This window comes from Halyomorpha halys, unplaced genomic scaffold (assembly GCF_000696795.3).
Source record: "Halyomorpha halys isolate HHAL.00 unplaced genomic scaffold, Hhal_1.1 Scaffold1717.1, whole genome shotgun sequence".
NCBI lineage: Eukaryota > Metazoa > Arthropoda > Insecta > Hemiptera > Pentatomidae > Halyomorpha > Halyomorpha halys.
Genome location: NW_027107422.1, coordinates 81,307 through 105,295, shown reverse-complemented (window position 1 = coordinate 105,295; position 23,989 = coordinate 81,307). Strand labels below are relative to the sequence as shown.

General features: G+C 33.9%; 1 protein-coding gene across 1 annotated transcript in view; it reads left to right on the top strand.

The window, feature by feature from the left end:
• LOC136795374 (uncharacterized) overlaps nucleotides 1–23,989 on the top strand; it is a gene marked incomplete in the record, with an annotated part of 64,786 nt that overhangs the window by 13,166 nt on the left and 27,631 nt on the right. Inside the window, 11 exon segments of the mRNA XM_067045690.1 lie at nucleotides 1,057–1,309; nucleotides 1,391–1,566; nucleotides 5,719–5,943; nucleotides 8,710–8,831; nucleotides 10,753–10,938; nucleotides 14,642–14,720; nucleotides 19,680–19,783; nucleotides 21,317–21,502; nucleotides 21,964–22,126; nucleotides 22,785–22,940; nucleotides 23,012–23,332. Coding sequence (XP_066901791.1) covers nucleotides 1,057–1,309; nucleotides 1,391–1,566; nucleotides 5,719–5,943; nucleotides 8,710–8,831; nucleotides 10,753–10,938; nucleotides 14,642–14,720; nucleotides 19,680–19,783; nucleotides 21,317–21,502; nucleotides 21,964–22,126; nucleotides 22,785–22,940; nucleotides 23,012–23,332 — 1,971 coding nt within the window.

The window sequence follows — 23,989 nt, the reverse complement described above, 5'->3', positions numbered from 1 at the left end:
TTCCTACCCCCTCTTCTCAAGTGTTCATATATATTTCCTAGACTAGATAGCTAAGAAGTTAGAAGATAGGGACTGAGTAATAGTAACAGTAACATGTAGTTCTTGTAAATATGTTAGAATAAAGTCATTTTAGTCTTCACTGATTTGTTTTGTTATGTAACTTGCATTTTCTCATACGTCTATAACACCGAAATTGCTCGTTTTTCTACTGCTTACCATATACTTTGTTTTCTTCTTATTTATTTCTAAACCTAGTTCCTTACTGGAGTTTATTAACGCGGTTGTATTTAGTTCTATATTTTCCTTCTCCTCACCCAATAATACTAAATCTCTTTTCAAGGGTTTAAGTTAAACCCTTTTCGGTGTTCATTACACTTTCATTCATTCTATTAAAATGTTTTATCTTATCAGACGAGTCGATAGCCTGCTATATTTTTCCTTTTCTTTTTAAAACTTTAATTCATTCAAGACTATTTAAATCATTCAAACTTTGAGTTTTTTGTTTCACTAACATTTGAGTAAGATGATTAATAAATTTCCATCATATGAAACCAAAGCATTGCAAAAGTAGGTATTGTTCACGTCACGCGCCCTATAATATAAAACATATGAAGCTGTCACAACCTTTGCTTTTTTATTCCAAATTCATCAAACTTATTATCTTCCTCCTCCTCTTGTTCCATCCTATTCCCTCCTTCATTTGGTACATAAATACCACTTCTTGTTTGAGACAAGATTCATTATTCCAGAAAGTGGCAATCAAGTAGAGTTGTTGAAGAATACTTTAGGAGACGAGTAGCCTATAATTAGTAATTGTATACACGATGTCATAGAATCCGTATCCTCTCTATTCATATGAATGAAGTATTTTACACTATCCTGCGGCCGCATTTTCGTAGCAACACCGATTCATGAAATTTCAATGCGGATGGACCTTATATTCGGTTCCAACGGTTGTGTGGCTTTACATATCAATATATCTGATTCTCAAAAGCTACGGATTCGTAAAATAAATATACTATATAAGGTAATATCACATTTTCAACTTATGCGCAGGTCAAAGTAATACTGCAAAACTCCGGAGCTAACAGCGCTCTCCTGAGATTCGTAAGACCTCAGGACGATTCCTTCGAGATCACCTTGGCGAAGAAGTACAACATGCTTGCTCCAGGACTCAGCGTCGAATTGACTGTATACTTCCATTGTAGGGACAAGGATGATCGCATGGACAAGTTCGTAGTCCAGCCAGGAGGTGGCAGATGCGTCACTGTACCGATCAAGGCTGTACAGACACCACCATTTCTACACAGTGAGTTCCTAATGCTCTATCCTTTAGATAAGTTAAAATTAATCATAACGATTACTCGACTAAATAAGTTGCAACTGAAAGGTTACCTCTACTACATCGCTCCCGAGACCGAAGTCTCTCCGCTCAACTCGACCATAGACTGCGGCCGTGTTTACGTCGGCACCGTCAACATAGTTAGGGTACGCGTCACCAATATGGGATCGCATGGGAGGTTCTTCATCATGTCCGAGGCCTCTTGGTACTTCAATATGATTAAAGTAAGTTCATCGTTATTTATTTATCATTCTATCTCTTATGATTTTTGAATTCCTTAGCCTTTATTAATAATTAGCCTTTGAAATAATTCAAACTATTTTTTTTGAGAGAGTTTAGAAATTAAACTTGGTAGGTCCAGGTTGTGGTGAGTGAAGTATCTTTTGTTGGTGGAGTCTACTATTTAGCTCTATGCAGTTATTCTCCGACGCAAATAACACTTAAATTCCCAATGGAAAAATGTATTTTAAATGAAGGATTCTTTTTTTTTTTTTTTAATTAGGCAATAGAATTTTAAAACGATACTATATCCATGATTTTTTTACTTCAATTCGTCCCGAAGGCATAGGTCGCCAAAAATCTAAAACAATTTGCCAGGATTGTTGACAATTTCGGCTTGTACAGTGCGGTAAATTGAACAAACATTACAAAAAACTAAAAGATATTATAACCCATCAATCAAGTTTCATTTCGAAATTATTAAAATTCTCTTTAAACAAAGGGTTGTATCTTTTTTCTAGGTGTTTAGTGATGCTTTCTGTTTTCAAATACCTTACTGCTTCTGCTTCTTAGGTAATGTAAATGTATCCAGTACATCTTGGAAAAATTTGTTTTTTCCTGTTTTCTATGTAGAAAATGAAATGTTTTCAAAAGTCATAATATTCTGTTTTCCAATTGTTTCTGGGTAACTGTAGACAAGAGAGGAGGGAAAAAACAGCTACAAATGATTTATGAGATAGTTTTCTCAAAATAAATTCACTCACTAATGATTTTTCGTTATGAAACGGGATTCTAATGCAAGAGTATTGGTCGGAGTAACAACTCTGGTTAGTGGCTCTCTCCAATTTCTCGTTAGTACGTCAAACCATACGACAATTCTTTTACCATCTAGTTATTATAATACAGTCTACAGTTTAGTGAAGTTTTATAAGACAATAGTACTGTTTATGAAAGTTTTAACTAATAGAGAAAACATCTAATCCAGGAAAGAGTTAAGGTATCTTATATCTTTGGACCTCGTGCGCATGCACTTCTACGGCTCCCCTCTAATTACCATCACTATCTTGGCTGTTGACAAACATAATACATCTATTTAGTGTTCGAGTGTTTATAGAAGGATATAATTTGTTCCTCTGTTTAAAAATAAGAATCATTTTATAAATATAATGGGTATTACTAACGAAGATATATTGAATGCTATCAAGGCAATGAACGAAAATATTTAAAAGAATAATAAAATAAATGCTGAGCTCATTCAGGAACTAAATTCCATTAAAAACACTTGTACTGCCCTAGAAGAAAAAACCGATAAGCTTCAAGAAGAAGTAAACTTCTTGAAACGGCAGCTCAGGAAAAATATTTTTTTTTCTTTATAATGTCCCCCACACAGACAATGAAGATACATTGGGAAAAGTTAAAGAGGTTTTAAACCAGGCAAATACAAGTCTCCCTGATTACGCCTTAAATAATTGTTTTCGATTAAAAAAAAGACCAATATTAGTGTCACTAAATAACAATAATCTCAAACAGGAAATATTTAGGCAGAAAGAAATACCAAAAAGTAAAAACATTTCCATCAATCAAGATAAAACATTAGAGAAAAGGGAAGAAGGGAGAAAAATATATTCATATCTTCAAAATTGACGCAATATTGATCAAAATGATTCCTACAGGAAAGGCTTTTTTTTTAAATAAGAGGCTCATATTATCGAATAAAAGAAGTAGAAAATATTTTTTAACAACAGGAATAAAAAACTTTAAAACCTAGTTCAAACGCATAACTAGAGGGTAAACAACCAAAATCATCTGATAAAGAGCAGCAGGTTAATAAAAAAAAAGAAAACTGAAGAAAGACTGGCTCAATTCATGTTTGGTTCTAGGAGTCTTTCAACTGTATCAAATGACCAGATACCTACCTCACAACTTATCGGTCACTTTCGCTTCGCAGTGTCACTCGGTTTCAAAACCATATCAAGGCTTCCAATAAGGTTAATATTTTTCAAAAAAGTAGACTGATCTTAATATAAATGGTTTTAAAAAAATTGATTTAAATTTATCAGTAATGAATGTGAACTTATTAGAAGGAACTCAGTGTTATGTTTTGTCGAGACGTGGCTAACAAAAGATAATTTCGTACTTCCACCATGGTTACACGAATACATTTCATATAATAGTACTCTGTCCATTATGCAAAAGTTATTTCAATTATAAGAAGCCCTGCAACGTGGGGCGAAACGTTGGCTCATTAAATTAGTATATTTCTACTATTTGAGTTTTTCTTGACCGCACCCTGACCATATTCTTTTCATCTTCACACACGGTCAATCAATAATCTTCCAGTATTTCAATTATAGTTTGTGCCACATCCTCCTACATTGTTCCACCTTTAAAGAAAATAGACAATGCATCTTAAAGCCACCCATATCAGTATCTTGCAACTTACAAAACATTGAAAATATATTGAACATTGATAGTGAAACCAAATTGAACAGACTATATATTTACATTGTCATTGTAACAGTATGTAATAAGTTTGATTTTGTAAGTGACATATCAATTATGTCAATAGTTTTCGAAGCAATTAATATCTTCATTTATATTATTTTAAGTTAAATATAATCGAGTAATGAATATTGTGTTAATAGTTGTGTATTATCCAGTCTGTTTTTTTTTTGTTTATTGCTTTGCTATAGAGAACTTGTTTTATCTTTGTTTATTGTTTTTGTAATGGAGCATAAACTCAGGTTTTGTTTTATAATTGTATACTGTGTTATGAATTTGTACAAGACTTTGTCTTTCACAAATAAAATAAAATCTAATCTAATCTATATATTTATATGCTTACTAAATTATAATTATATAATCGTTATGAAACGATGCTTTTTAAAAAAGTGTATCTCGGAAGCAATTGGACGCAAACAGCTCTATTAGAGTAAGTGCGTCAAAACCGCAAACACTCTAAATGAGCGGAGCATCTGGCCATTGCCACAACTCCAATTGCCACTTTTATTTTACAAAAGGTCTCTTGGCCACTGCCATTTCACCCACCGAAGTTCCAAGCGCTGTCTACTGAATAGCTACTTAACAGTTTCATAGTGAATTTCATCGTACAAACTCCCGGCACAATTTACATCACAAGTTTTTTTAAGATGTTTATCTGCATATCCTTTTATTTCAGAGTAATTTAACTACTTCTATAAATGATTCGATGTCAAGCGACATTTTGATACGGGCACGACGAAATTGTAACTGGTAAACCAAGAGCAACTTTATAATGGCCAGTATGCGGAGACAGGTATGTGCGTTCTTTGTTGCTGGCAACAATTACATCTTCAGGAAAATGGAACGTGTTGTAATTCGTTAGTCGCCGCAACTAAATGATAATCTTTGTGTAGTTTCTCATAAGAAATGTCTTTTTTAATGTGTGAATGGCTAGCCCAAAAATCATTTAGAATCAATTGTTGAGAAAAAAGCGTCTGATTTTTCTTGATACTATGTATTCTATGTATCCTGTCGTTGGGATACTATATATATATATATATATATAAAAGTGTTTATTAATTAAGTTCTTTGTGTCCTGCAAATTTATTACTATTGTCGAATTCCTATCCAAAGGCTTTTGTGGTTAACAATTTACCAATAATATACCTTTAGATTTATAAAATATTGTTACAACAAATTATATAAAATATTAATAAGGGATAGTATTGGGTAATATAATAGTATATAAACCACATAAAGGAACAAAGTATTTATTTACATAATTTCTAAAACGATTGCAATGATATGAGTAAATGATAAAAAGATTCAGATAAATGGTTTGCTGTAAAATATTGTTAAATTATAAATTATTAACAAATATCTTTATATGCTGTATGTAGTAACCGTGGGTATCGTCTTGTGCCTAAGGGATGACTCTTCAGATCTGATAAGCCCTTCTTGGTACTTCTTCTCGTCGAAGTGCATCCTGTTCTCTAGCTAGTCTCCTTACTTCTGTCTTTATCTTCTGTGCTGCTTTACTTATGCCCCCACTTGTTTCAAAAAGGGGTGTCGCCTATTTGGAATCTTATTTCCTCATTGGCTATCATTAGCCATGCCGAAAAAGAATACGTTACGTTATCTTTAAGTTAATGGAGAACACCTCCTGTCATTTTTAGGACACGACGATGGAAAACATTCTGGTCCTGAAACCTTTTTACATCCAGCCGATGTATTTCTCCATCGGTCATATGAAAAAGCGTAACTTGAAAGTGATCTTCTCTCCGCAATGGGAAGGAAGCCATCTAACGCAGGTCTTCTTCCTCTGTGACAACATTACGATGCGGAGCGTGGATGTTATGGGGGAGGGAGTCATGTTTGACCCTGATCTCTTCGTCATAGAGGTAAGTCATAGAACTAACTAGTCATAGAACTATTTTCACATTCTAAGATAGTCCTATATAGATCTCGATATTCCTAAGCTCCATATCCACCACCTGTGCCCAATTGCAGAGTGCTGGAAACTGTTGAGCACATAATTAATGGTCGTACCGTCTTTGTGGCACAAAGGGCTAAACTGCTCAGGGATGCTGGACTCTATGTTCTCACGAAAATTATTTCCCTCAGCTGGTTACTGAACTATCCACATTACAACAGTTTTGTGTATGGATGGAAAAGTTCAGTAGGCTCAGCCACTCCAACCTAAGGAGAAGAGGACAGGTCCCTGGAAGGCCACAAGGCAGGAGAGGAGCAGAAGAGGAATAGGAAAAGAACAATAAACAACGGGGAAAAAAATTGTTAATTTTGCAGCCATTGTTAATAAAACTGCAGCAGCACGCCTGTATTACCACATGGCAGGGTATGGCGGAATAAATAAATAAATTATGATTCTTGACATTTCCTCAACAATATTCATTGCTAAAGCTGCCGTAAAAATGACTAGAACTTAAAAAAGTTATCTCAAAACAAACGTTTACTTAGAAAACTATCTATAAAAAATGATAACTGGTATTTAAGATTGAAAATCCTCTACAACATAAATCTATTTTATTCAACACCACGGGGACGATGAGGTTTGCCCTAGGAGAAGTGAGATTAACTGCGCTGGGGGCTAACCGCTAAATCGAAGTATTTTTTTTTTTTTAATGAAAATAAAATAAACCAATGAATGATGATGACTGGTGGCGCAACAATCCTTTAATGAGTATTGGTCCCCCCCCTAGCAACCTCCGCCACTGTCATGTGTTCCAGCTGTCCTATTTTGGGAGTTAAGCTCTCAGCCTCATTAAAGAGCCCCTTATTTAAAAATCTTGCGGTTGAGCATGGTTATGGAAAAATCACCTTGCACAACCGTTTTACAAGAAACAGTACTGGACCATTGACCCTTTAGCCTCGGCTACTATGACAGAGAGACAGAATCGAATAACCTCCCGAGTTGAAAGGCTAAAGCAAAATAGCTAGTTAGAGTGGCAGAAGATACAAGACTCCTTATCTTCTGCCACTCTAACTAGCTATTTTGCTTTAGCCTTTCAACTCGGGAGGTTATTCGATTCTGTCTCTCTGTCATAGTAGCCGAGGCTAAAGGGTCAATGGTCCAGTACTGTTTCTTGTAAAACGGTTGTGCAAGGTGATTTTTCCATAACCATGCTCAACCGCAAGATTTTTAAATAAGGGGCTCTTTAATGAGGCTGAGAGCTCTCTAACAGAAGGCCAGAAGTGCTCCCTCACAGGTTTGACTCACCACTCTAATGGTCAGATTCATGAATAGTATTGGTATCCCCCGCGTAACCTATCAATTCAATCAGATGGTCTCACTCTAATTCGTGATTCTCTGATAACTATTCCTTCTTCAAGTTAAATAACAGGCAAACTGTGCATCCTTCTGTTCTATCTTCAGAGCGCCAAATCGTACAATGCATTTTGTTTTTCTCACGGTCATTTTCACCGGTTGGATCAGCTTATCAGGGTAACTAACTCCAGTGCCTCCTGGAGTGCTACGAACAAACCATTTGAATAGACCTCTTTCAACAGGTTTGTTTAGCTTTTTTTTCTTCTGTCTCTTGGTATTTTGTTTTTATGTTTCGGTTTTTAATATCGATACTTGGATATGTCGGATAATGAAAATTTTTCCAAAATGAGTAATTACATCCTACCCATTTGACCGACTGAGCGAGTTATGTAGAATGAACATGTAGGTAGCTAATAAAAATATCCATATATATCATGGATATTCTGCAAACGTATCAAAATAATAATATCGATATTTTGATACGCTAAGCCTCAATATTTTTAAAGTTTGAATATAATCTTAGGAAAGGGGGAATACGGTTTAAATTTAATTAAAATATAGTATCAAATATAATTAATGATTATATTTTATTCTAAAAAAAATCATTCATTGTTACAAAAAAAATTAGAAAAGAAAGAAGAAAATCGAAGTATTAACAATTATTAATAAAAAAAATACTTATTACTAAAAATACGATAACTCGAAAAGAAAGGAAAATAACGAGAGAAAAATAAGGAAGAATATCAAAATAGAATGAATGATACCCATCAAACACACAATGAACTTTCATTTAAAACCAACAAATAAACTTATTACTAAGATAGAAAAATAATTATTCCAATATATCTCAGGTATTGTTTTATTATTTATTTCCGAGAAAAAAAAAACATTTTTCGGTAGAAAGATTTAATATCGATATCGAAATATATTTGTTAATAAGCATTACATAAATTATCAATATATATTTCTTAAAATATGTTTATTCATCAATATTTTTCCAACTTCCCTATTGTAGAAGGGCCTTTTCAGAAATTATTCCGATATTTATCGAGCAGTCGCACAGCATAATACTGGAAGAACATTTTTAATGTTATAATTGTAGAACAAATATTAGAGATGATAAAATAATAATACAGAAAAATGTTGAGTCTTGAAGGCTTGATTGCTTAGAGAAATACAGAAAAGTTAAAATTTTCAAAAGAAATAATTAACTTCAAATATACATAATTACGAATAAATTCGAAGGATAATTTCCAGTAAAAGCAATCTTATAAAATAAAAATTAGGAGATGAAAAAAAAATGAAGGATAGATTTAAAAAGGGTAGAAACTTCATGTAATTGACAGAATTTTTTTTTAAATAGAGAAATTTGTTCCAACAGGGTTTGGAAAAGAATCACAACGTAATGATTGAAGGAGATGATTCGGCAAAATACTGCCTCTACTTAGGAAGGGTACTAACCAACAGTACTACCCAGAAGACGTTCGATATTGCAAATAATAGGTGAGCGTTATATTTTAAAAATTAATTTACTGGAACAATAAGACTTAAAATTGTAAAATCGTAGAAATGAGACAGTTGCTAGTAACAGAAAGCGTATCTGACTGTATACGTATCAGAACTAATTCATTAAACCCCATGAGCCAGCCTTTACATAAGTTAGAAAAACTAAACTCCCCAAAAAAAAAAAAAAAAAAAATCGCATCACTGAAGAAGAATCCATTTATATAAAATTAACCCTTATCGGTCATATGTCACCTCTCACGTGACAACTGTACAGTGCAATACAGTACAGCTGTCGCTGCGGTCTTGAAACTCCCTGAATTTAAGTTCTTTGGCAAAGTTGTTTTTGTGGCCCGTGGTAGATTTCTTTTTGGGCATATATATAAGAACAATGTACTTCCGCCTATCGTAATCACATTTCGTAAGGTTGATATGTTGCGACAGTTCACAGTCAAGACGTATACATATATATACGTATATATACATACTACCCAGAAGACGTTCGATATTGCAAATAACAGGTGAGCATTATATTTTAAAAGTTAATTTACTGGAACAATAAGACTTAAAATTGTAAAATCGTAGAAGTGAGACAGTTGCTGGTAACAGAAAGCGTATCTGACTGTATACGCATGAGAACTAATTCATTAAACCGCATGAGCCAGCCTTTACATAAGTTAGAAAAACTAAACTCCCCATAAAAAAAAAAAAAAAAAATCGCATCACTGAAGAAGAATCCATTTATATAAAATTAACCCTTATCGGTCATATGTCACCTCTCACGTGACAACTGTACAGTGCAATACAGTACAGCTGTCGCTGCGGTCTTGAAACTCCCTGAATTTAAGTTCTTTGGCAAAGTTGTTTTTGTGGCCCGTGGTAGATTTCTTTTTGGGCATATATATAAGAACAATGTACTTCCGCCTATCGTAATCACATTTCGTAAGGTTGATATGTTGCGACAGTTCACAGTCAAGACGTATACATATGACAGTTAAACGTGGCAGTTAATGCAACTGTTAGTCTATTTGCATTACCTGTACTATAACCGATCACGCCAGACCCAGTCCAACAGTAAAGCTGTCTTGATAGTAAATGATGTAATTGTAACTTTTAAGTAGTTATACCTTGGTAGTGGCTAACATTTTTGTCGCAATTACTGAAAGTGTACGATAGTTCACTGTATACATGTGATTATTAAAGTAGCAGTTACTTCATTGACTTTACTTGTACTATTAACGACCCAACCCAACCTAAATCCTAACCCAATGCAACATTACTGCTATACCGTTTTTCTTACCGCTGAACGGGTATTTTTTTGTTGTAAGAATCGGCAGGTCTTATTAATTAAGTATCCGTAACAGTGTATTTGACATCTCCAGTTATATATCACTGAATTTTATAAATAAATGATTAATTCAATCTCGTATATGTGTAAAATAAATAATTTCTAACAAAAATGTTATTCTTACAATACTGTTTTTTTTTTTTTTTGTTTTTTTTTGCATATCATATTATATGATCACGTATAAAAAGTTAACGACTGATAAGACTTAGAAATGGCAACATCATCATCTTGTCTACGGTTCGTTTACAACAGGTAGGTCATTTAGGCTTAGGAATAAATACGTAATTTAAATGTTCGATGTATTGTTAGTACTGGACTAAAGACCACTGACTTTTTTTATTTCGTAGTGGTACTTGTTATTTTTTTTATAGGTTGTTATCTACGATTAATGCTTAACTATTATATGACTTCATTTTATATGTTTATATTTTTTATCGATTAAGGACTTATACTTTAAAGGATACTTTCTAAGCAAAATTTTGCCGATAAATAAGTATGTTTTTGTCTTTTAAATTGTTTTTTTATTTACAAGTATGACTTGTAAATCACAATTGACCAAATTGTGGCCCGCAGCGTCGTGGAGACGAAGTTCACCTGGCAGGTGTGCAGATCTGATACCCCAGATGTGAACTTTTTCGACGCAGAGCATGGCAGCATCACACCCAGCACTGGGACGTTATGCGCCGAAGTTAAGATGATGTTCACAGTCAGCTTTAATTCTCTTAATCTCCCAGTTGGAAAATATGGAGCTATATTCTCGTGAGTATTCCAATATAATTCCGTACATGTGTACATTGCAATAGTTTTGTTATTGTTTTATTTTATTGCACACATTAACCACCATGTAAAGCAGAGTTAGACAACTATGAAACTAATAGCTGGAATTGCTATGGAAACAATATTTATTTATCAATGGTCCATTCAAGAATAGGAGTCCTATCAAGAGCAATTTTAGCTAATAGTTTCAACTGTCGCTAATTTTTGCCCATCTTTAGTACGAGGCAATAAAGGTCTTTGGAGCTCCCGGGTCTAACAACGTATTGCTTCGACAATAACAATTATAAATAAGGTTTAGCGAAACCGAGGGTTCGATGCCGATACTTGCAATCGTTCTCTACATACATCTGCCTAGTGATTCCCGTCCAAACTTAAATCTACTTAATCAGTCTTGAAACAATTTTCCCACCACTGTTTGATTTATCCCTCGACCGTTTACCCGTCGGCTTAGGGTTTATTAACATTTTAGGGATCCGTTCGTAACTAAGCCTTACACGCCGCTATGCTATAACTTGAATTATATTTACCGGGTGCAGTTCCCTCAGTTCAGGGCCGTCCGTAGCTCAGGTGGTTGAGGCGCAGGTCTTATCAATCTGAGATTTGCGGGCGACGCCGGTTCGAATCCGGCCTGTGTCGTTGCCTTTTTTTATGAAGTGGCAGTAAAAAAAAAATGAAAAACTTGACCCTCCATCGTAGTTAGAATAGATTGGTCACTTGAAGATAACTCTCTCCTTGTATGTCAGAAATGATCAGAAATAGAACAGCCTTCTAAATTCCCCTGAAAACTCATCCTTTCTCTGTCCGAATATTTTAAATAATATTTATTTTCAAAAAAACCTTAAGGCCCTTTCCTTCCCTAGTTAGTTTTGTTAATTCTAATTTATATGTTTCTGGACAGAAGGCGTGAGCTAATAAATTCTGAAATTGAATAATAACAAGCATTTCCCGCCTTAAAAATGTCTTTTATTTCCTCATCAAGTTTTTTATTTTAGTTACCATAGAGCCTCAATACTTAAACCTGTTCAGAGGTTTTCCTCTCTATATCTATTGGGTTGTAAAATACCTTCGTAGCGTTTTAAACTGGTGATTTCAATAAAAACTTGTAATTAAGATTCTTGTAAATATTTTTAATCAATTACATATAACCCATTTTGTTCTATTACATGTTACCATCTTTCAGGTAATTTTTTAATTCCGTGCTTCGAGAACTTCCCAGATTTTCACGCAATTAACTCCTGTATGTGCGTTTTGCAGTCCTCGGGAAATTAAAGTGTTTCCCGTTAAGACAGTTTTGAAGGGCCCGAAATAAGTGAAAATCTGTTGGGGCAAGGTCTGGTGAATAAGGTGGGTGGAATCAGATCCCAGCCAAACTGAAAAAAAGAGAGAACTATGCCTTTGCAATTAGCAATTGGACGCTTTTGCTCAACCGCTGCCATTAATTGTTCCAACTGGGCGCAGTTCTGCGAGATCCCATGACGTGAGGGTTGTCTGTGACCAATGGTTGAATTTGGTTATCATCAACAGTTGAAGGACGATCCGAGCGCTTTGCGTCTTCCAAGTCAACATTTCAGGTTCTGCGGTGCTTTCTCCTTAGGCATCATCACCATAAACATCGCAAATTTTGTTAACCGTCTGTGCAGCAGATTTTATTTTTTCGGAAATAAAAAATCATTAAATGAAGAAAATACATCCTTTTTTTCTCTTCTATTTTGAGCATACCACTAAAGATAAGGACTCTCGGTTAAAACTGATGCACAAAAGCACCTTAACTAATCCTTTTTTATATGTAAACATTATTGACCAAGTAAACATGATTTTATAAACACAGAGAGGATTAAATTGAAATATTAAAAAACGCTATGAACTTATTTTACAACCCAATATATTACCGAAGCTGCTTCCGTTTTTACTGCTATCCATATATTTTGTTTTATCCTTGTTTATTACGAGACCTAGTCCTGAACTAAATTTCATCAACGTAGTTGAGGGTAGTGTTATATTTCCCTCGCCCTCACACAATAGTACTAAATCACAATAGTACTAAATAACTCAAACATGGGTATTTTACCACCTAAAGTTGAATCCCCGAACTTCAAACTTCGAACTTTATTAAACGGTCTGGTCATGCACATTCGTATTAAATATTCTTTGTTAGTAACTGTTCTTCCAAAATATTATACAGCTTCTGACGGGGTAAAGAAAATATAAATCTGCTAAACCTCCCCACTGGACTTAAAAAACATTCTTTCGTATGAGGAGGTTGATAAGTATATCTCCTACTAGACCAGCACTATAAACTAGGTTGCATACTGGATTGGTTCTTGGAAAACCCTACGACAAAAAGACTCGTCATAAGACTTCTGTTTTCGCAAGCGCATCTCCTTTAAAATTATAATAGGAAGGAAGCACCTTTTATCACAACTACACCTCGCACAGCGCCCAACTAAACAAATTCTCAATCTTAAAACAATATTTCGACATTTATGACTTTCATTTCCTAAAAGTTATGACACACGAGAATTGGAAGTCAGGACGATGTACAGAAACTGGAAGATTTATCGAAAACGTTGCTGAGTAAGTTTCTGACAGAGTTGGGCAAAATTATTCGATTGACGAGAGACGAATAAATTTTTATTCGAATAAAAATACGACTAAACAGTCCGAATACTTTTTTATTCCAATATTTAAAATGCTATTTCAATCGAATAAAAAATTAGTCGAATACATAATATTCGAATAAAAATATGATTTGATTTGATTTTTTTTTTTTTATATTCACTTATTTTTTTACTACCTTCAATTTCTAAGGTATGAAGGGCCCATGTCACATATTTAGACGAGCACAAAACGAAAATGCTATAGATTTTAAGATCTCATATTGATTTATTTTAATTTTTTTATTTCTAAAATCGATATTATATTCATATTCTACATATCTCAAAACATATAAAGGGACTCTAACATGTTAGAAATCAAGAAAGTTAAAATAAATCGATAGTATTTTAATATTCTACATATCCCAAAACATAAAAATGGACCCTTATATGTTAGAAATCAGAAAAGTTAAAATTAATCTATACGCAATCACAAAATATATCTACGTATAGCTGTAAGACAAAAAATGTCATCTTTATACGAATACAAACGTATTCAGATGGTTAATCATTTAATTTTTTCGAATAAGAGATTATTTTTCTGTAAAATGGACGAATAAAAAAATATTCAAATTGTTATTCGAATTGTTTTTCCCGAATAATTGATTATTCGTGTAAAATAATGACGAGTGAAAAAGTATTCGGATGGTTAATCATATGTTTTTGTTCGAATAGTTGATTATTCGAGTAGAAAATTCACGAATAAAAAAGTATTCGTCTCTGGTCATTCGAATAATATTTGCCCAACTCTGGTTTCTAACTTGTGAAGACCAGATGTATTATTGCCTGTGGTTGTTATTACTTCAAAGGGAACTAATTTCAATTGTAAAATAAGGAATGAATTTAAAATAGAGCCTATCGTTGCATCGTGCTTACAAAATGTTGAAACAGAAATATTAGTTTGTTGATGAACATATTGGATCTTTGAATCTAGTCAGCATGTGACCTTATGGTTTTTCGAAAGGGGATCTAAAAAAAATTAATGCATTATTGGCGTAATGTTATATGATTGTTACTTCATATCATTACAGGATCTATTTGGAATGTATTCCCAAGGTGGCTTTAATGAAAAAACACAATAAGTGCCAGAAAGAGGATATCTCAAAACTGGTATGTTTAAATTACCTTTATATCTTATTGTAATTAGTCATTTTGCTGAAATGAGGGATTATATCGATTATTGCTTACTCCTGATAATCGATTACAATCAATATTTCATCACAATCGTCTCTATGTTTTACAGTTTCAGTCTAAACGTTGGAATTTTTAACATGAAAAGTAAATGTTTTTTAAATAATATAATGAATGAGGTATTTTATTTTTGCTAGTTCATTACCTTTTATTAGAAGTGATCTTTGTAGTATATAATGCAAGTCTATCAAATAATTGTATTTTGTATGATTTGTGAGGCATTGTTACTGAGGGCAATGGGACCGAGATGGTTATATTCTCGTTTATTTTTAGAAAAAATACCGTTTAAGTAGCTATTTATCTTATTGTTTAATTATCTGATGAGGCGTTAAGGGATGCTTTTTACATCCAAATGTCATATAATTCTCTCATTTTAAACATTAATAGTGATATTGAAGACGAGCTAGATGCAAATGACCACCTATCCAGCAATGAACTCTAAGCAAATTGTTTGAGGAACTAAAATATAATAAAACGTTGACAGAATTAAAAAAGAACAAAGCCGAACATTTATCAGTTAATGATTATAAATTTGAAATTTGAAGTAGCTGGTGAGTAATCAATCGATATAAAAATAATAAAAATTTGACTATTGCGTACTTAGTATGGAGTCTCACATATACAAGTCATGAGATGAAGTATTTCAGGAAATAAGAAAATGTTAGATGTTCAGCTATATTCGACTGTACAATACTACAAATCTATAAGTCCATGAGAACATTTCAAAATTGATTTTTTTTTTCGAACAATGCGTGACAGTTGTTTTATAATTGAGAAGCTAAGAAAGTTAATTGTGGACCTGCTACAATTTATTACATATCTCATCCTTAGGTGTGCTCACTTATCTGATGCAATGCGAAAAACCAGGCATTTTAGGTCGATCTACGTTTCACATTAATATCTAAAAAAAGATATTAATTAATTAATTTATTTATTTATTTATTTGTGTGTAAAAAAAATTTTAAACCAAGTTTTAACCATTGTGATTATATGAAAACATTGATAATATTATATTGTACAACAAAAGTTTCAGCCATATTTACTGTCTACATTTTTAGTTAGTTATCAAATTGTTTTTAATGTCTTGTATAAATATTAATAAGCCAGTTTACCCCTGTGGGAACTCTCGCATTACATATGTTTCCTTCTCCTCTTAAATCCATTCGAAATATAAGAAATATCTTATGTTCAAGACATTTATGACCCTCCGGTCCTACAGTATCCTTTCTAAACACTCTACTAATCCATGTTGAACAGATTCGATACTTAGGACTCCAACTTGACAAGAGACTTACTTGGAATCCACACACAAGACTGAAACAAAAGAAACTGCTCGTAGATTCTGATTGCTACAACACTTACTTCACAAACGCTCTAAACTTCCCATTCACTAAACAAAATTGTATTCACTACGATAATCAGACCATTTTGGACATATGGAATTGAGCTCTGGGGCTCTACCAAGCCATCAAATTCCTCCCGCAGCCAATCCTTACAATCTAAAATCCTACGTGAAATCCATGATGCTCCCTATTACGTTACAAATAAACTCATCCACAAAGACCTTAACATCCCATTCGTTGCAGATTCGGCCCAAAACAGATTTGCGTCTTTTCATTCCAAACTCCCCTAAAAACCCATCCTAACCCATTAATTCTTCAGGGTAGTATCCTTGGTCCTATCCTTTATACAGTTTTCACAGCTGACATTCCAACCAATCCTAACACACCAATCCTCACCACGTATACCGATGACACATGTCTATTGTCAGTGAACAATGATCCTTACATTGTATCCCAAACCCTCCAATCCCACATCACCACCCTTGAAGAATGGTGCCAAAACTGGAGGATTAAAATAAATTCCAATAAATCCCACCAAATCACATTTACCCTTCGACGTAAACCCAGGACCTCTTCCCCAACAATATCCTTTAATAATACCCCACTTATTCCTGTCGAACAGATCCGTTACTTAGGACTACATCTTGACAAACGAATGACATGGAATCCTCATACAAGACTAAAAAGACAAGAAACTGCTAGTAGATTCCGACTATTGCAACATTTACTAGACAAACGGTCTAAATTGCCAATCCATTACAAAAGACTGATCTACATGACTATTATAAGGCCTATCTGGACATATGGAGTTGAGCTTTGGGGCTCCACTAAACCATCAAATTCCTCCAGAATCAAATCCTTACAGTCCAAAATCCTTCGTAAAATCCTTAATGCTCCTTACTTTGTCACAAATCAAGTCATCCATCAGGACCTCAATATTCCATATGTTGCCGATTTGGCCAGAACCAGATACCGTTCCTTCCATAATAAACTTCTCAACCACCCAAATCCACTTGTTTCTAAACTGGCTTCTCCTTCATTACCTAATAATCCTCCTAGGCGTCTGAAAAGAAGATGGCCTCGAGATCTTCTTCTCTAGAAATGTTATTGGAGTTCTATCAGTGGGTAGATTCTCCACATGTTTTTATCATGTTACTATGTCACCTACAGCAAATTTACTTGTTGTATATATGTGTATACAGTTGTAAATATCAATAAATAAATTATTTAAAAAAAACAAAAAAGAAAACCATTAATTCTTAATCTTTCATCCTTAACAATTCCTGATAACCCTCCGAGGCGTCTGAAAAGAAGATGGCCACGGGACCTTCTAATTTAAATTAATATTTGAAGTACCACTAATGGGTGGTTCCTTTCCAAGGTTTTCAAGTGTATATAAAACATACAAGATATTTACTTATTGTATTTATTATTTGTACAGTTGTAAATCACATTAAATAAATAAATAAAACATTTATGGTATCTAGTTGAATCATTTGATACAACTAAAATTAAATTCGGCTGATTTGCTGAATCGTTAATAAGCAGTGAAGGCGTTACAAAAACTAACGTTAGAATGAGATCAGATTCGTGCCTAATACGTTTGCTATCTTAAAAACGGTCCATTTTGGGGCTTCAAACGGGGGACCCTAAAATATGATAAGTTGCGTAGAACCGAATTTGGTTATTGATGACCGCGTAGAAATATGTAAAGCCTAATTTGTACCGTCTCGATTTGCCGACTTATCTCTAACGGTGTATAGAAAACTTCTAACTTTTTTGAATAATTTTTAAGTTCCAGTAAGAATTTAAGGATTAAAATTAAAATTCGTTTAAAATAATGCTAATAATTTAAGCTCTACACAATAATAATAATATTGATAAATAATAATATTTTTCAGAAGGAAAATTTTAAATTCAATAAATAAAAAATATAATATAAAATTGGTTTACAAGTGAAATACAGTATGTCGCAAATCGAAGTTTGAAATGTTTTATGATGAATACTTTTTATGATAAATAATTAATAAATTCTTTGGAGTTTAATATTTTAGACTGGAAAAAACAAATTACTTAAAACTAGAAAATTTTGACTTGTTGAATTGAAATTACATTTAAGATTTATATAATGAAAATAAATGAACATCAATGAGCAAGAACTTCAAACTAAAAATAAATATAAACTTTTTTTTCTTTAGGATTAGATTAATTAGCAAAAACTGTATGAAGAAACTAAACAAAAAAAAGTTTGTTATACGACTGATAAGCTGATCCATTAATGATTTTATTACCATTAAAGTCCGTTATTATCTTGTTCAGTTTATATATGTCTTCATCCGTGAGAGGAGATACAATAAAAAAAGAACTGGTTACAACAATAGGTAGTAAATACAATGGAATAATTTCACATATCTCTAATCGTGACAGACATTGAACCTCTGGTAGTCAACTGTACCGAGATCTCCATGGCCAAATTAAATGATATCTGACGATATGAAATGATTAGGTACGAACCGCAACTTATCTCTTAGACCTTGGATAGACTTCAGTCGACTAAAAAGGACATCAGTCTGATGCGATACTATACCATACTATTGGGCGCTACCGCCCTTGAAGGGCCCCATCACAGATTGCATGTCAGGCTAGTCTCTCGGCAGCAACCGCTCTCCATCTTCTAGCTCCAAGTTGGCGCTGGTCTGCCTCAACATCGTCCAGGCATCTCATTTTGGGACGTACACGCATTCGGGTACCACGCGGCTTTTCAAGAAGGAGCTTCCATGGTAGACGATCCTCCTTCATACGCTCCACTTGCCCGAGCCACCTCAGCCTTCCCATTTTTATTACACATACTATGTCAGGCTGGCCATACAATGTTCTTAATTCTTCGTTTTTTTTCTAATTTTTCTCTCTTCATCAGAGTAGACTAGTCCATATATTGCTCTAAGTATCTTTCTTTCCCAGGTGCATAGTCGTTTCTCCTTCTCTTTCGTCAGGGCCCATAGGTGACGAATAATAGTATTGTATACGATGACCTTAGCTCTCCAAGAAAATGATGTAATCGTGATAGGAGAAATTTAAGGGGAATGGGTTACCAGCCCATTTCCCCCGAGTCAGGTGAAGGGCAGCCCCTTGAAGATGGTCCAAGGGTGTGTACTGTGACCTTGGTCTGTAGCATTAGGGTGAGTGTAGTATTCTGTTATTAGGGTACTATATGTATGTGGCAGCGTACTGTTCCCGCAACACGGAGGGCCAGTGGTTACCTGCGGCGCACAGGCCGGGGGGCCTTTGCCACCTCCCTTCGCCTTCTAATGCGATACTTCGTTCTTAATCTAAAGAAGCGTCAAGGCAACAACGGCGTAACAAAAATGCAGTTGTTTGCGTTACTAGTACAACAAAACTATTTTCTCTCGTTTCAAACAATATAATAGTGAAATAAAACAAAAATGCGAGTAAACATTTATAAAAGTAATAAATAAAACATTTTTACTTTTATTAAAAGGTTAAAAAAAAACTTTTATTCTTATGTCTATTTCAGATGGTAAAAGTTTTGCTCGGCAAAATAGAAGTCTGTGCCGACATAGAACCTCCCAACGTGTGCATCTGGCCCAATTATATTTATTTTCTCAACGAACCCAATGTGTAAGAATTACTTTCTTAATTAATTTTTACAAGTTGTTATAATATTCCATCCCTAATTAAATGGGCACTTTGTACAAAATATTTCAATTATTGGTTGCTATGGCTGCTCATTTATCGTTTTATTTTGTAATTTATGTTAGTAAGGTAATTAGTTAAATTATATGTAGAACAAAGCATATTTCTCTTTGCATTGGTGTAGAGTATGGCTATACCACTCTCCCTGATTAGATTGTTAAAAATAAGACAGTGAATCACAAAATTAGCAATTCGAGAGGACACGAAACATAGTTTATTTTTACGCCCGATTTTTGTTTTACGGTTCAGAGATGTCAAGAAGTGGGGTTGTGGGCTTGTATCTATGATGCTAGAAGGACGTCCCTTCTCTCGTGTATTTGTGTTGAACACTTGTTTTCTCTACTGAAATGAACATTTCTTTTTCCGGACCCCAGAGACATCACAGTAGCCCTCTCATGCAAGGACCAACAGCGTCCGCGCTCGGCTCCTGGTTTTGAAGAAGTCAAGAATCAGTAAAGAAAAACTTATAACAAATGAGTATTTACCATAAAAATTTAAATTGAATATATTTTTTCATATGTTCCTTAAAAACAGGAATTTGAACTATTAACAATTGTTATATTTGGGGTCCTGGCAAACAAAACTAAGATTACCTAAATCGGACCTGTATTAGCAAACATTTATACATAGGATTCGTGCCATTACAATGTTGTTGCCTGGACAAAGGATGTTGTTTAAAAGTTTCCATGGAAACGGATTATATCTTAACGTATTAAAGAACCGGTCCCTGTTTCATAATACAGTACAAACTAATACTGCTAAACTTGCAATTTCACAGACTTATAAAATTCTGGCAGTTATGTTTTTACTTTTAAACTCATCTAAAATCACTTATTGTCGTTCCCATCATAAAATAAAATATATGAACGCTAGTGCTTTATAGTTTTTGTACTTGTATCACAGATATCACTCATTTAATGTTCATGGCTAGATCTAAAAAGCAAAAATTCTATTTATATTTTCAAGTTCATATATTATTTTATTTTTTGGGAACTCCGGAAACGGTGGGGTTTCCTCTCAGGATGGGAATTTCATATATCAACAGTGCATATTTTTATACATACTTTACTTAATTATTCAGTCAATTATAAAATAAGGAAGCACTAACATTTGTTTTATAATTTTTTTTAATTTATCTATCTTAAAATTATGTTTAAAATAATTTAATGCGTAGCAACGTTAAGTCATTTTATTCAATAATAATGATTTATATTTATGATAAGTGTTCAATGATAATGATTTATTCAATATTTTTATAATATATGAAGGTTTGGAAGTTTTACTAACTAAAGCTCCGTGTTGTTTGAATATAAGAGGATAACAAATTAAACTAAAAACGAACTGAAATGCTGGCTGGTAAATACAGTTAACTTATTCCTCCAATCTATGCACCTCAACATAGTTACATCATACAATAGATATGTCCAACTTCATTTATCAGAAATATGGATTTTTCAGATGGAACTTCATGAAGATCTACGTCACGAACTATGAGAACATCTCGATCACCGTGGCGTGGCGAATGCCCCTCCTCAAGAACTTGCTCCTGTTCCCACCAGTGGTTGACCTTGCACCTTTCTCTTCCACCTTCATCTATGTCCTCCTACAAACGGAGGTTGTAGGCAAGTTCGTTGGAACCCTCAGGTACCTTCAATTATGATCTCAAATTAACTTATTTATTTTTTTTTTTAGAGAACATTTAAATGGTAATCGTGAACTCACAGGAGTTCACGCTGTGTGTAACGGTGAAAATTATTGTCACAGTAATGTGCATTATAGAAGTCAAGTCTTTAGAAATGTAAAAGTACTCTAACCGGTGATCAACACAAGAGGAGCTTCAGATCAAAATTGTGTTGTCAATTAATTTTTATACAACTCAAATTTTAATTATTTCTTTATCATAGTGCTGATTGGACAATGAATTATAAAACCTTAAGAGTTTGTTGTCGACTACATAATAAATTCATTTACTGTATATTATTTTGTCTGGATAAAAATTAATTTTTGTCTGAAGTAGAAAAAAAAAAACCTTTTGCTGAAGAGAACCTCATATGTGGTTACATTGCTTAAAATCTATAGTTTTAACATAAATTAACATTTTGCAGCGCTTTTTTTATTCAGAGTTTGTGCATTTACGAGGTGAGAGTAGAAGTTGACTCAACTATTGCGATTACTTCCGGTATGAGTGAAATGGTAGATTTTGGAATCTTGAGAAAAGGTGAGAGTAAAACAGGGACAATCCACGCCACTTTCCCAACCACGCTTGAGGTAAGTCGCCTTGAAGTAATATGGCTTGATGTAAGTCGCCTTGAAGTAATATGCCTTGATGTAAGTCGCCTTGAAGTAATATGCCTTGATGTAAGTCGCCTTGAAGTAAAATGCCTTGATGTAAGTTGCCTTGAGGTAAGATATCTTGAGATAAGTTGTCTTCAGTTAATTTACCTTGACATAAGTTGCTTGGAGGTATGTTACCTAGAGGTAAATTACCTTCATGTAAGTTGCATTGAGGTAAGATATCTAGAGCTTATTTATTTTGATGTAAGTTGACTTGAGGTATGGTGCCTTATGGAATGTTTCCTTGAGATAAGTGGCCTTGGGCTAATTTACCTTGATGCATGTTGATGAAATATTGCTTTGAGGTAAATTACCTTGATGTGAATTGCCTTGATGTAAGATGCCTAGAGGTAAATTACCTTGATGTATTTGGCCTTGAGGTGAGATACCATGAGACAAGTTGCTTTGAGGTAATTTATTGTTCTTCGAAAAAGGTAAGAGCAATATAAAGACCATTCACGCCACTTTGCCGACCATGTTAGAGCTAACTTACCTTGGTGTCTTTTACCTTGAGGTAAGGTGTCTTGAGCTAATTTCTCTTTATGTAGTTCTGCAATTTATACCCAATTACTCATGGAATATCCATTTCTAGGTTGACGTGGAATTAAGGCACTTCGCAATGCGATACAACAAAAAGACCGGGTTGCCTTACTTCCATTTGTTCCAAAACTCGGGTTCGGTGATACAGTGTCCAGTTTCACTTATACCAAACAAGCCTTCGGAGGTGGTCTTCAAACCCAGGACTGAAGTAGGTTATTAGATACATTAAATTAGGCAAGAACGTATCATTTCTAAAAATCAACATACGTGATTGTTCAGGAGGAATCGATATGCATAGATCTGTTCGAGTGGAGGTTCTGCAACATACAAGCCTACACTACCATTCTCAGCGATGTTCAAGAACAGGACATAACCTTGAAACCAGTAGTCCTCGACATACAAGAACCGCTGTTCGTTGGGGCGTCGGCGTCCTATCCCATAATAATCATCAATCACAGGCAGATGAAGACGTCCTTTAGCTTCGAGAACTTCTTCGGCAAGGATGTAGATTTTTTCAAGTTCATAGTTCGACCGAAGAACGCTACCCTCCCACCTACCTCTGAAACAGAAGTCAATCTGACCATGTTACCAATTACAACGGTATTATTTATTTTATTCTGTAGTATGTTTATTAACTTGATATTTTGGCATTGTTTTTCATAACAATTCTGATTTAGTTGATTGAGTCGGTCGATTCAGCAATTCCAGACTTATATTGTAAATATTATTTGCATTTGCTTTAAACATTTCTTGGCTTTCGTTGCAGTTAATGTTGAAGAGGTACTTGAGCTCATACTGACTATATTTGCAGTATATCTTTGATCTGTGTTCGTACGAACTATTTCTACGTTCTAAGTTCATAATCTCTTCTTTATCTGGTGTTATGAATATAGCAAGCCCGTTGCTCTTGGTTTTTGCTACTTTCTGTGAACAATTTGTCCGGAGAGTAACGTTTTATTTTTTTTTTTCAACCAAACGCCACAACGTTCTCGTAAGTCACAAAGAAAATTATTTTTTAAAATACGATAATATTTTTTTTACCGTTAAATGTTTCAACATTAAATGAAAAATAAGAAGATTGTCATATAGTTAAACAATCTTTGTTCTTTTTGACCATAAGCCTGACCATCTTGTTATATTTAAGGTATACTTTTGTTCTTTTTTCTTATTAAAGGGCAATTGTCTGATTTATTAGGTCTACAAATGTCATTATGTTTGTTACGAACTTTACTTTTCTTTCTTATTAAGAATTATTAT